The sequence below is a fragment of the Ammospiza nelsoni genome, chromosome 1 (assembly GCF_027579445.1).
Source record: "Ammospiza nelsoni isolate bAmmNel1 chromosome 1, bAmmNel1.pri, whole genome shotgun sequence".
NCBI classification, from domain to species: domain Eukaryota; kingdom Metazoa; phylum Chordata; class Aves; order Passeriformes; family Passerellidae; genus Ammospiza; species Ammospiza nelsoni.
Window position 1 is genome coordinate 4,873,223 of NC_080633.1, and position 14,345 is coordinate 4,887,567.

At 46.8% G+C, this 14,345-nt stretch overlaps 1 protein-coding gene across 1 annotated transcript in view; it reads left to right on the forward strand.

Annotated features, from left to right (window-relative positions):
* VILL (villin like) overlaps positions 1-13,826 on the forward strand; it is a 37,635-nt gene extending 23,809 nt beyond the window's left edge. Inside the window, exons 10-20 of the mRNA XM_059482651.1 lie at positions 701-854; positions 1,872-1,972; positions 2,633-2,770; positions 3,314-3,472; positions 6,092-6,271; positions 7,210-7,355; positions 8,054-8,198; positions 8,590-8,778; positions 10,464-10,532; positions 11,417-11,704; positions 13,328-13,826. Of these exons, the coding sequence (XP_059338634.1) occupies positions 701-854; positions 1,872-1,972; positions 2,633-2,770; positions 3,314-3,472; positions 6,092-6,271; positions 7,210-7,355; positions 8,054-8,198; positions 8,590-8,778; positions 10,464-10,532; positions 11,417-11,704; positions 13,328-13,441 (1,683 nt within the window). The 3' untranslated portion in view covers positions 13,442-13,826. The remainder of the gene's footprint in view (positions 1-700; positions 855-1,871; positions 1,973-2,632; positions 2,771-3,313; positions 3,473-6,091; positions 6,272-7,209; positions 7,356-8,053; positions 8,199-8,589; positions 8,779-10,463; positions 10,533-11,416; positions 11,705-13,327) is intronic.
* Positions 13,827-14,345: the final 519 nt, after the last annotated feature.

Consider the following 14,345-nt stretch of genomic DNA (forward strand, 5'->3'; position numbering starts at 1 on the left):
TGTGGCAGGTGGGAGGGACGGGAGAACCATCTGCTCTGCTTTTCCCTGAGGGCAGTGTGTGGCTGCAGCTTTTACAGCACAAGTTGGATGCTCAGAAAGCCACAATCAGGCTCCTTCCCACAGCTGCCAGCACTGCACCTCGGGTCATCCTGGAGCCTTCTGAGATAAACACAGGAGCAGTTCCCAAAACTGAACGAGGATTTTGGCATTGTGGCTGAACACAGAACATTTTCTTCCCACTCATATTGTATCAAGCACCTCTGTTGAAATAATCTTTTAACTTGATGGTAGCACTATTACAAAGAAATAATACAGGTTTAAGGAAAGAAATAGAAAAAAAGAAGAAAAAATGTTTGTGAGTCCCTTCAAAACAGACTTCATGCTCTGGGCGTGCTGAGCTGCCTCCACCCCTTCACTCCCATGCTCTCTACCAGGAAGAGCAGTTTTCCTGACTTAGAGAGGGACAAAACGTTTGGAGAAAAGAGATAGGAGTAGGGTTCAGTCCCCTAAAGACAGAAGTAAACATCGTACTACAGCAAGAGTCTTCAGTTACTTCTGATTAGTGCAAATGCAAATCTTGGACTGAATCCCACCCTGTGTTCAGTGAGGGACACTCTTTAGGCTGGTCCAGGTCCACACCCCTCTTATCATGTCTGTAAAAAGCAAAAAGCTCACTAATGACCTTTGTGAACCCCACCAGGGTTTTATCCAAGCCAAAGGCTATCCTTCATCCACCAACGTGGAGGTGATCAATGATGGAGCAGAGTCAGCCATGTTCAAACAGCTCTTCCAGAGGTGGACAGAAAAGAACGAAACACAAGGGCTGGGCAAGGTCTACACTACAGGCAAAATTGGTGAGCATGTTGGTCCTGGGTTTGTCTTTCCTACCTGTGCTAAGCAATAGCTGAGGGAACATCATTCACATCAACTGTCTCCTGCCTTCAGGATCTCAAAAATCTAATGTACACTCTCCTGGTGCCTTCTATTTTCCATCTTCTTCAGTTGATGGAAAGGATTCATGAACTGAAGGACATTCAGCTCTGCTGAATTTTCTTCTATGAACCAAATTGCCACTTTGAATATAAATGTGAGAGAATCACTCCTCTCTGAAGAATTGTATGCAAAATTTCCATCTTGCAAATCTCCCAAATTTCCTTTATAAAGGGCTAATGCTGAGCCTGATAAGGAGCTCTGCTTTCATTTACACTGGCATCCATCCAGTCCCCTCCTGACGTCAGTGGAATGATGCTGTATTTACACAGGGTGTAAATGGTGTATTTATCACACTGCTGAAGGGAATATTACAATGCATTAACCCCAAAGACTAAACAATTCCAAATAGAGAGAATTTGTTGATGAATGATGGGAAGGTGACAGAGATGCTGAACATCTCCATCAATAACAGCCTGAGAGCCACGAATCTCTTTCCCTTGGAAGTTCTTTTCTCTCCATCTCTGTTTCTCTCTGTGCTGTCTGTAAATGCTCTCTTTCTTTGGCATGAACTGGAGAAATGTAGGCATTTTATTTCTGAAATCAGCATTTTAAAAGGAGGAAGATATTTATAGATTTGGAAAAAAATTGAGATTTTTCAGTCAGGAGACTAGTAATATTTTTACCAGCTAGCTGTCACTGGAACATGCTGTGTGGCCAATTCCAGCCTGTCATAGGTCAACACTGAAGTGGGTTTGCTCTTGCATATTCCAAAATCAGCATTGGTTTACTGGGGGCAGGAGTGGCTTTTTGCAAACCTGGACTGGGTTTTGCTTGCTGTACAGTGGTTGTGGGTGAGGATGGGAAGGGTTTGTGTGGTGCAGTCACTGGATTCTTGTTTTATTCTGTTTTTGTTCTTGTTTTTGTTTTGTCTGACGCAGCCAAGGTGGAGCAGGTGAAGTTTGACACCACCCAGCTCCACGCCAGGCCTGAGCTGGCGGCTGAGCAGAGGATGGTCGATGATGCCTCTGGGGAGATCGAGGTGAGACAGCTCCTTTGGCTGGCAGAGGGTGCAGTGATCAGCCTCTTTCCAAGCATTTCTTGGTTTGTTCAGCTTGGGAGAGGCTGAGGATGGAGCTCATGGCTCTTCACACCTTCCTCATGAGGGGCAGGTGTCACAAACATCTTTTATGAAAAATCTTTTCTTTAAGATTTTTCCTTCTGGGAAGCTGAGAGGCTTCAAGAACAAAATGTAAACAATGATTATCTGCTGCTGTGGAATGCAACAGGGGCATCTGTGATTGGCCCATGTTAAATGTTTGTGGTTAGTGGCCAATCACAGCCCAGCTGGCTCAGACAGAGAGCCGAGCCACAAACCTTTGTTATCATTCTTTCCTATTCTATTCATAGCCAGCCTTTTGATGAAATCCTTTCTTCTATTCTTTTAGTATAGTTTTGATGTAATATATATATATATAATAAAATAATAAATCAAACCTTCTGAAATATGGAGTCAGATTCTCATCTCTTCCCTCAACCTGAGACCCCTGTGAACACGGTCACAGACAGGCACTGATCTCTTCCCTCCAATGGTGGGACCTGAGGGAACACCTGAAGCTTCAGTGGTGTGGTAGCCAAAAGGTTGTGCTCTGTCCTCACCTTGACTCCACAGCTGCTCACCAAGATGTTTTTTGTTCCCTAGGTGTGGAGGATTGAGAACTTGGAAATGCAGCCAGTGAATCCCAAGATGTATGGGCAGTTCTATGGGGGTGATTGCTACCTGGTCCTGTACACCTACCTGAGGTCAGGCAGACCCCACTACATCATCTACATGTGGCAGGTAGGTCAAAGCAGAGCAGAGGGCACTGTGCTGTGCCTGCTGTACAAGCCTAAAGCTGAAGGAAGCAATTGCACACAAAAATCCCAACCCAAGCACCCAGAAGAACTCAGATACACTTTGCTCATCAATTTCAAACATCCCAAGCTGTCCTTTGTAGGTAGCATGGACACTGATCCCAAAGTGGCATCAGCCTGAGCATCAGCAAAATCAGACAGAAAGAGTGGAGAATGGTGGGGCTTACAGTGCTGAGGTCAAAGTTTGGAGTGGGATTGTCCCTTAAAGCCTCAGTTCTTAGAGTTCTGTAGTTATATGGATATCTCTGCTTCCCTTTTTGAAGTATATCTTCATGCAGAGAGAAGCTTCAAAATGGGACTCTCAAGTCTGCAAAACCAGAATGCCAGTGAAATCTAAATATCTGGAGGTTTTAACTCTGATCTCATGGTATTACACACTTTGGGACTGGCAGGTGTTGAATTGTGAAGAGGTTTGTAGGTTTGTACCCTTGCTCTCATCACGCTGTGTGTGTCACCCCCTGTCCCCCAGGGCCGCCACGCCTCCGTGGATGAGATCACTGCCTGTGCCCTCAATGCCATCGAGCTGGACAGGAAATACGGGGACGAGGCCGTGCAGGTGCGGGTGACCATGGGCAAGGAGCCCAGGCACTTCCTGGCCATCTTCAAGGGCAAGCTGGTCATCTACGAGGTAACCTGCTCTCAGGTTTGGTGTTGCTGAAATGGCTCCTGAGGTGTTAAAGAGTCTTTTTTCCCAGACCTGTGACCAAAGAAGTCAGGATTCCTCAGCTCTGGTTTTCAAGGTTGTTTATTTTCTCTTATCTAATATATTCTTTCTCTGACCTGCTGAGATCTGTCCAGCAGGTTGGGCTGTGGCACACTGACCGCCCTTGGGATGGTGTTAGTTTTTTATACTAAAACCTACGTGCACTTTATTTACAATAATTTTCCAGTACCTATCACCTATGTTAGACAGTCTGTCTCTACTTTAAACCAATCCTAAAATGTCACCATCACAGCAGAAGATGGAGGACAAAAAGAAGAAGAAGGACAGGATACACCCATATCCCTCCATCTTGCCTCTTGAACCCACATTCTAAAACCCCAAAATTCTACTTTTTCACCCTGTGACAAATTAACTATCATTCTACTCAAACTCTTGTGGCTTGTAACTCTGCACATAAATTTGCTAATTGTTTCCATGGGCTAAAATCAAGGTCACAGGTGTCTTTGACTCCATGCCCAGGTCTCTGAGCCCCCTGCCAGGGTCTGAGTCCTCCAGGGCAGCCAGAGGAATGTCCTGGGCTCCAACAACCTGGCTTTGGGGGGTGGGAGCACCAATGGTGGCTTGGCCCCTGCAGTGGAAATAGCCCAATAAAAATGGGCTGATATTCAGGAAAGGAGCCTGCCAGCCCTGCCCAGACTGGCAGACTGGACATTCTAGTACTCCTCAAGCAGTCTGAGCACTGTTGGAGTAAACACAGACCTGGACTGACCCAACTCAACTGAGCTCTCCACCCCTGAGCTTCAGCAGTGATGTATGGAGTTCATTACGACTCTGTCCCAAAATATTTTGCAGAGTTAGAATAAGGCAGTCATCCTGTGAATTACCAGTGCTGCTATCCAGAGAGGGTCCTTCAAATTATCCTACAAACAAGATTTGCATTGTCCTTGCCTCAATCACATCACATAACTACCAACCCACTTCACTTGCTGCCTTGCCTGCTGACATATGTGGTGGAGAAATTCCACCTGTGGCTGTGGGAGAGGGGAATTGCCCTCAGCTCTCGGTGTTGGTCCCACCATTTGGTTTCCATGGCAGGTGTTCAGTTAAGATGAGCACAGCTGGAAATCAGGGTACAGATGCCCTGCCCAGTTTGCATGGCACATCCTCTACAGACATCAAGATCTGGTCACATGGACCTTGAGCATCTTGATGGGAGCTGGTCAGGACTCCATAATCAGGGAGAAATGTGGGAGTTGTGCCATGTAGGTTTCATTCTGACCTGGAATCAGAAGATACTTGTATTTCCTTACCTGCTCAGTGCAGAACCATGCTTCATTATTGTTGAATTTGTAAGCAACTCTGACGAGGGGAGGAATGATGAATCTGACTCCATGTTCTTAGAAGGCTAATTTATTATGATATATTATATTATATTATAATTAGAGTATAGTATAGTATATTATATTATATTACATTATATTATAATTAGAGTATAGTATAGTATAGTATAGTATAGTATAGAATGCTATACTAAAACTATACTATAGAATAGAGAAAAGATACAGACAGAAGGCTTGAAAAAGAGTGAATAAGGAAAACTCGTGACTCCCTCTTCCAAAGTCCCGACACAGCTGGCTGTGATTGGTTATTAAGTAAAAACAATTCACATGAAACCAATCAAACAATCACCTTTTTGATAAACAACCTCCAGACTACTTTCCAAAGCAACAAAATACAGGAGAAGCAAATCAGATAGTTACTGTTTTCATTTTTCTCTGAGGCTTCTCATCTTCCCAGGAGAGGAAATCCTGGTGAAGGGATTTTTCAGTAAATATGACAGTAACACATAATTGCAAGTGGGCAGGGTTGCCCAGAGCCTTCCTCAGATCAGTCACATCCTGGATCTGTGTGTCCTCCTCACCTCTCAGTGCTACCTATTGGAATAATCCCAATATAGCTGGACAGGATGAGCCTGAGTTTGTCTGGCCCTTGGTGCTGAACCCAAATAGCAGCAACTGTGGTATTTTACCCCAGAGACACCTTTGGCTGGCTGGATGCTGCAGGTGGGGGCTTGGGGGCAAGTCCAGGCTTGCAGGAGCTCAGATTTACCTCTGGTGGAGAAGATTTAAGATGATGGTGAAGGAAAGGAGTCGGTTCTGATGGAGGGTTTTGATCCAGAGGTTTATACTGGCCCACAGGCCTCTGAATCCAGCAACAGCTCCAACAGAACTCCTGAACCACAGCATGGTTGCTGTTCCTTTTACCTGGGGAAGACGGGGAGGGAAGGGGTAGGGAGCCACCAACCAGGTACAGGAGAGGAGGTCTCAAGGGACAAAGGACACTTGGATGGCCCAATGCCCCCTCGGGTGGAGGGCATCCTTTGAATCTGCAAATCACTCCATGCCCTTCTGGAATGCCAGGATGGACAGACAGTGCTCGGCAGGGAGCAAGGGAGGGGGAAGGAGAGGTGACTGACACACTTGGCAAGGAATTATCAGGGAGGGTAAACTCAGGTAAACCTGAGGTTCTGGGGTAAACCCTGAAATCACAACACAACGGCTGCCCTTCCCTCTCTCCTTGCAGGGCGGCACCAGCCGGGCTCAGCAGAGCAGCCCCGAGCCAGCGATCCGCCTCTTCCAGGTGAGGGGCACAGATGAGGTGAACACCAAGGCCACAGAGGTGCCAGCCCGAGCCTCCTCCCTCAACTCCAACGATGTCTTCCTGCTGAGCACCAGCCAGGTCTGCTACCTGTGGTGTGGGAAGGTGAGTCTGCAGAGACACACGAGGGGGCAGCCAAAAGGATCTGAAAATGGTGATGTGGGGCTTGAGTCTCCTGCCTCTGCTAGGTCATGGAGATGAATCCTTGGGCAGGTGGCCCGTTAATTCAGTGGAGAAATGGCTTCAGGTTGTGCCAGGGGAGGTTAATAGTACATACTAAAAAAATTTTCATCACAGAAGGGGATGTCAAGCACTGGAACAGGCTGCCCAGGGCAATGGTGGAGTCAAAAGTATTCAAAAATGTGTGGATGCGGCACTTGATGACCATCACTTGATGATTTTGTGATGGGCTGATGGTTTGACTTCATGATACTAAAGGTCTTTTTCACCCTTAATGATTCAATGATTCTGTGAGGAAACTGCACCCAGGAAAGGGCTCTGTCTGTGGAGGGTCAGCAGTAAAAGCCTTCTCTACAAATGTAACCCATGTTGGGGTTCACCTCACCTCATTGTAGGTGTTCATACAACTTTCATTCAGATCAATAAATCATCCCAGATTTTCCGGCTGTAAGAAATCAGGGTGAGAGCAAATTCATTTATCTTGTGTCAGTTGTGTGTCAGGATGAGATGGCACATCAAACCAAAGCAGAGAATTTGTCAATGTTCCATCCCTGGAAGTGTTCAGAGCCATGTTGGATATGGCTTGGAGCATCCTGTTTGATAAAGATTATCAGGTGTTCCTGATAATCTTTAAAGTCCCTCCTAACCCAAATCATTTTGTCATTCTGTCAGTTTTGCTCTAGGTGCCATTGGCTGCACTAAATGTCCCTTCAAGGACTAGAAATTATTCTGATCATGAGTGATCAGCTCAAGAGCACTCAAGCAGGTCTGAAGCTCTCCAGAGGACCAAGTCAGCTTTTCCCCATGGATAATTTTTGCCAGTCTGCCCCTAACTGCACCTGTATCTTTTATCCTGGGCACAGGGATGCAGCGGAGATGAGCGGGAGATGGCAAAAATGGTGGCTGACATCGTTTCCAGAAGGGACAAACACACCATCCTGGAAGGACAGGAACCTGCAGAGTTCTGGGAAGCTCTGGGAGGCAAAGCACCTTATGCCAGTGAAAAGAGGTAATAGTGGCCTGCTTGTTCTTCTGGCCAGGGGACATTAGGCAAGGGGTCAAAACTTTGCAGGAAAGTGAATACTTTGTGTCCTCAATAAAGGGAGCACGAGGCCAGAATATCAGCAAGGCCTTGGTCAGAAACCACACCAAGGTGTTTCTTTCCTGGCTTTTGGGCCAGGGGTTCTCCTGAAGTGGGAGCTACAGGTCCAAAGCCTGCAGACAAGGGTGTGCTACATCCTCCTTTCTGCCCAGTAAAACTATCCCGTATCTTGTCCTGAGGGCTGCAGGAACCACATGCTCCATTTCCAGTTCCATTACCAGCCGCAGCCCCAGGAGAATCATGAGACCAAATCTGCTTTTGGACAACATGGATTTCTCCAGCCCTCTGGGTTGGTGGTGGTTTCCTCTGCAAAAAGTGATCTGGTGTGGCTTTCACCTGACATGAAACTCATTGCCACAATGAGGGAAGGGTTCTGCTTTTGCCTTTTTGGGTGGAGAAAAAAAAATTACCTTTGAAAAGCATTAAAATGGTCCGAGAATCCCCTGATACCTGACATTGCTGGCTTCCAGGCCTTTAGATGGGTGTTGCCATGTTCCACCTCTCCCCTCAAGGCCACAACAAGCACCTTCAGGGCCCTGCAGTAAGCCAGGAGGGAAAGATTTCCACATTTCTTGCTTTTCCCTGCCCTGCCATGCACGAGGCAGGTTCCAGGAGCAGGTCACACACTACCAGCCTCGCCTCTTTGAGTGCTCCAACCAGACAGGTCGCTTCATCATGACGGAGGTGGTCGGGTTCTGCCAGGAGGACCTGGATGAAGATGATGTCATGCTGCTGGACACATGGGAAGAGGTCAGAAAAAGCCTCCTCCCTTTCTCCTCAGACATGTTTTAAAGCAGGTTATGGCTTTTGTTGGTGGTTATTGAGTTGGGTCTTGGCCTGTGACTGGGTTCAGCTTCCTTGAAATGTACAAGAGCTGTCACCTTTTGGAGTTTACCCCAGAAATATTTATGCTCCATTCCAAAAAACCATTTCAGGTTTTACCCCAGAAATATTTATGCTCCATGCCTGTCTCAAAAGCAAAATCTTCCTTGTTTGGGGGTAAATTTGGGCTCAGAATCACAGGGGACTGTTGGGAAAACACATTTCCAGTCTTGTCTTTGCTTCCACTGGAGGGGAGAAAAAACAGCTGTGTCTGCACAGGTTCTGATGCCTCACTGACCTTCAACTCCTCCCCTTGCAGATTTTCCTTTGGGTTGGCAAAGCCTCCAACACACAGGAGAGGAACGAGGCCGTTGCCTCAGCCAAGGAGTATCTCAAGACCCATCCAGCTGGGAGGGACCTGGCAACTCCCATCATCCTAGTGAAGCAGGGCTATGAACCCCTCAACTTCACAGGGTGGTTCAACGCCTGGGACCCCTACAAATGGAGTGTAAGTTGCTGGAAAAGCCCTGAGGCTACTCAGGGGGGCCTGGAGGGTGTTATTGTCAGTGAATATAGGGTGCATGGAGTGAAACCTCACTAGGAAATGTCCTGAGCTTCACAAAATCATGGAATGGTTTAGGTTGGAAGGAGCCTTAAAGATCATCCAGTTCCGACCCCCTGCCATGTGCAGGGTCCTTCAAAATATGAGGACATGAGTTCCTGGTGCTGACTGAAGCTCCTTCACCAATAAAAAAGACCCTGTTTGGTGAAGCAGAGGCTTTTGCAAATGTGCTTAAATTCACAATGTTCATATTTTCATAAATATTACGTTCCAAATCAAGTTTTTGATTTCAGCCAGACAGAGGTGGGGACTGTGAGTAGTAAAAATCAAGTTCAGAGGGAAAAAAGACCCACCCACATCATAAAGGAAAAAAAGAAAACAAACCAAAGCAACAGAAGTTCTTTGTTGAAAGTGCAGGCACAGAGGCAAATTTATGAGCCAGCTTTAAGGGCAAACTGTGGTGAAAAGAAATATGTGAGCAGACAGGTCTCATGTTCAGGTTTGTGGAAAGCCCATCAGGGCTCAGGAGCTCCTGAGCAAGGTCACCCTTGGTCCCTGCACACCAGCCTTCAAAACCAGAGTTGCAAATACCATCTCCTCCCTATGTAGAAATGGAAACCTGCTCCCAGAGATGACTGGGAAGGAAAAATTCCTTTCTCCCCTCTTTCCCCAGGACTCCACACTGCAGGAAAACTATTACAGAGATATTTTATTTCCTGTATCTGGGTTTGCATTGTCTTTCTTCCCAATCCATGTGGTGGTGGATGCAGTCTTGACAGCTGGATCTGCAGAGATAAGACAGCAACTCACAGTGACCCTTAAAATATGTTGATGCTTAGAACAAAGGTCAAAACTTGTGGGTTTGTTTTATTTTTTTTTCCCGGGGAACTGCTGAAAAACAAGGATACAGCTCATAAAATATGTGCCTCTAAAAATATCCCCTGTAGGCAGCTTCAGCAACTACAGACAAGCCATCCAAACTGTTGACATCCCAGAAACATCTGGTGTGTGTTCTTCGCTCAGTTTTGGGTCTAAATCTGTTTTCTCTGCAGTCCATGTGTTTATGTTGCTTGTTCTTGTTGGGAAACTTTGTTGGGTGTTTCTGTTAAGAACTGACATCTCCTGGCTGCTTAGGAAAACACAGTCATGAGCTTTGCCAATTTATCTAGCATCTTCCATTTATTTTTTAATAGAAAATAAGAGGTATCTGGTAATACATGGCACCTAATTACAAGAAGTAAGGACTCGAGGCTTTGAAAAAATATGTTATTTTAGCTAAATGAAGTAGGAAAGTTGGAAAAAAGGAGTACTTTCAGGCATTGCAAGATTCAACAAAATGTAAAAATTTAAATCCAGCAGTAAATATTATTTCTCTCCATTTTCCTTCTGCTCCAAAGTCTTTAAATTTCCTAGTTCCACCTGTTATTGTACAACTGCAAAGGCTGAAGTCCAGTTGTTTTTTTTTCTTTGTTTTCAAGTGAAAGCTCAAATTTTTCTGACTGCAGGGGCTGAGGTTTGCAGGAGCTGCCACATCAGTGGCCATCACTGGGCTTTAAAATTCGGGATCTCCTGACCCAGGAGTGTGGGCTAAAGGCAGCCCATGGCTCTCACAGCTCTCTCTTTCCCTTTAGGATGGCAAATCCTACGAGGAAATGAAGAACAGCTTGGGAGATGTGTCGGCCATATCCGAGATCAAAGTGGTGAGTTGTGTCTTGGCCATGCAAGTAGGAAACACCTGGGTTCACACACCTCCACATCCCCCAGCCTGTTTGCACCAAGGAGGGGACACCAGGATCAGGATTAGGGCAGGGATGGGAACCTCAGGCTGCCAGCATCAGAGCTGTGCTGCTCTGTGGGAGCAGAGGGAGATGTGATGAATTACCCATAAATACACCTAGACCTTCTGGACTTTTTCCAGTCCTGCCCAGAGGCATCTGTGAGCAGGACACAGCTGCTCTAATGCAGAACAAATTAAGGTGTGTGCAGCTCTAAGAGGGTGTAGTTAAGTGTTTTGTGAATAGTTTACAGCAGTGGAGTCCCTGAGAACTCAAACATGAGTCCCCTGGTCAAGAGGGGCATGGTCCAGTGGGGGATCCTCCAAAGTTAATGATGTCCCAACATTCCCAAATGCCATTGTCACAGGGTCAGTTCTGCCCTGGGCAGGGTCAGGATGAGGGCTGGAAGGAAGTGGCAGGTTTGGGTGAGGAGAGATGGCTCATCAAGGAGGGGTGTGCAGGTAATTTAGATGTTTTAGACATGGTAGACATCTAACCTCACCTTCTGTCGTCCCACATGTGCCTTCCCCTGATGTTATCTTGAGAAGAATGAGACTGCTGTAAGTATCTTCAGTTCTTTGTAAGAGCTCTCACTAGTTTGTGCTTTTAGCAGTCCTAACACCAAGGTGTAGCATTTATGGAGGCACTGCACTAACACTTCATTTGGGACTTTCCCCTTGCTGCTTTGGAGCTACAGATAGCCTGTGCCAGAAATAGTCCCCCACAACCCCAGCAGAAAGATCCTGGCATCATCCCCAACTTGCTCTGCCAGAGCATCTCATCATGACATGTTTTCCTCCATTTGGCAGGACCTGAACAACCTCAGCCTGAACAAGAGAACCCTCAGCACCACCAACCTGGCTGGTTCAGCTGCAGCCAATGCCTCCTCGGAGTACAAATCTCACTTCAGCCACAGTGACAGCAACAGCAACAGCTACAGCAACAACTACAACAGCAACAGCAACAACTACAACAGCAACAACAGCCACAGCAGCCCTGCCATGGTGCCCAACGGGGAAGGGATTTACTCCCGAGAGGTGCTGATGCACAGGACCGTGGATGAGCTTCCCGAAGGCGTGGATCCCACTAAAAAAGAGGTGACAGCATTGATGCCTTTCTAACTTGACCTGCAGCTGGCTAAGTGGGCTTTAGACCACCAAGTCCTGCTCAGACTCAAGGGGACACTGGCAGGACACACAGGTGTGACAGTGTTCGCAGGGGTTCTTGGATGAGGCAAGAGACGAGAATCTGACTCCATGTTTCAGAAGGCTGATTTATTATTTTATGATATATATTATATTAAAACTATACTAAAAGAATAGAAGAAAAGGTTTCATCAGAAGGCCAGTTAATTATAGCAAAGAATGATAACAAAGCTTCTGTCTACGACAGAGTCCAAGCCAGCTGACTGTGGTTGGCCATTAATTACAAACAAACCAACATGGACCAATCACAGATCCACCTGTTGCATTCCACAGCAGCAGATAATCATTGTTTAAATTTTGTTCCTGAGGCCTCTCAGCTTCTCAGGAGGAAAAATCCTAAGGAAAGGATTTTTCATGAAAAGATGTGTGCGACAACCAGGTGTCACCAAAAGCAAGAGCTTTGTGTGAGGAAGTTCATAGGACCATAGAATGGTTGGGTTGGAAGGGAGCTCAAAGGTGGTCTAGTTCCAACCCTCTGCTGTGGACAGGGACGCCTTGTGGTGCTTTTAGCCTAGTTGAAGTAATTATGGGGTTTCTAGGGCAGAAAAAATAAAAGTAGTAATTTTTAAAAAATGTTTTCTTCTGGTGGAATTGTTTTGCTCTGCCATCCAACTTCTGTCCTCAGAGGGAAAGGGGGACAAGGTGACACAGCTGAGAACTAAGCCAGAATTTGCATTTTACTCAAGCTTAGGTGAATGTTTTCATTTGAAACTCCTCCCAGAAGGGATGGTTTGGGGTTTTTTTTTATTGTCAGAAAGTTTGCATTTCAGCAATTTTCAATTTCAGAAGAAATTTCATATCCTGGATTTCCAGTCAGCCCAAGGATTTTGGCAGTGTCTTCAGCTGAATCCAAGCAAGCTGATGGAAGGGACAGAGGATTGATTCCCTCTACCCTCTGTAATCCTTGTTTGACCAATGTCTTGCCCAACAGATCTGGCAAAGGCCAGCACCCATGGCCAGAGCCATGACCCACAGCTGGGCTCTACATGGGTTCTTCTACCCAAAATACCAGGAAAAAACTCAACCTCCCATTCCCACAGGACCTTTGTCAGCATCTCTGATGAGCCCTCTTTCTGCAAACCCTTCTTTCCAGCAATGGGAGTGAACAATTCCAGTGAATATTTTAGGGGAAGGGACTGAGCAGGGGGAGATGCTTTCACTGTGAATCACTGCCCATAACTCTGGCCAGCAGAGCTTCCCTGGTGGGCCATAAAGTGTCCTGGCCACAGTGTGATCAGCAGGGGCTAAATTCCAGCCAGAGCATGCTAACTCCTCAAAACTGGAACACCTCTTTGGGCTGGGGGGCTTTTATTCCCTGGTGCTTTGGGAAGTGGGATGAGGAGCAGTGGGCTGGGATGTTGCATTTCCCAGCACGAGGACAGGGAGCTGAGCAGGAGCTGTTGGTCTGGAGTCAGAGGTCAGCTCTGGCACAGTGGGGAGGGGATGCAGCCATGGGGGTGTCCCAGGCTCTGCAAAAGCCAAAGCTGACCTGTCCTTTCTCTCTCCTCACTGCAGTGCTATCTCTCCGATGCTGATTTCCACGATATCTTTGGGAAGTCCAAGGACGAGTTCTACCAGATGCCCAAATGGAAGCAGCAGAACGAGAAGAAGCAATTTGGACTCTTCTGAGACTGCAGGGGGCATCTGATGACTCTGGGACCAACCCCTGCTCCCTTAGGAGCGGCAGGAAAGAAGTGCAGGCATTTCCTCAGTGATCCCAACCCAGCAGCCCAGTCCAGCTCAGTTATTCCAGCAGCCACTGTTCAGGGGATGGCTCCTTTCTCCCTGCAGACCCAGAACCCCAGGAGGAAAAATCTTTTTCAGGAACAGCTTCTTGACAAGATGTTTTTTGCCTCTTCCTGAAACACTTTATTTCTGATAGCCATGAAGACAAGTGTGTGCCACATCTGCATTGTAGCCTCATCTTTCCTCTCCCTTTTGCAAATTGCCACGTGCACCAGGCCATGATCTTCCTTCATTTGTACAAGTTTAAAATTAGTCAAGACAAAGGCCATTTGCAGCTGCTGTGTGAATTCTGGGTGGGGAGAGGAGGGGGAAGCCCTCAGAGGATGGAGGGGGAGCCTTGAGGTCAGGAACAAGCCAGATGCCTGATGAGATACTCTGGGGAGTGACACCAGACAGTTCTGCCCCTTCTCACAAAAAAACCAGCAAGAATCATGTCCAGATTGACATGCATAGCCCAGGGCAGGTAAAACACATGAGAACCTGGTTTGGGGGATAAAAGCACTTATTATGAGCATATTTATTAGCTGATGTTTCCAGAGGATGATGACACTGAAGGCTAGACACAAATATTGATTTTTCACTGCCAGATAAGACTCTATTTTTTTCCTCATTCAGACAGCATCTGCAATCTCACCTGGCCTCCCTGACTGTGGCCAGGTGAATGTCAGAGTCCACCTGGCCACAGACCAGAGTCTTGAGGAAGCCAAGGGGGGTTTGGGTGTGACCTGAGGCAGAGGGTGTCCTACCGAAGCTTTTACCAGGACTCCATCCCTGTGATGTCCATGAG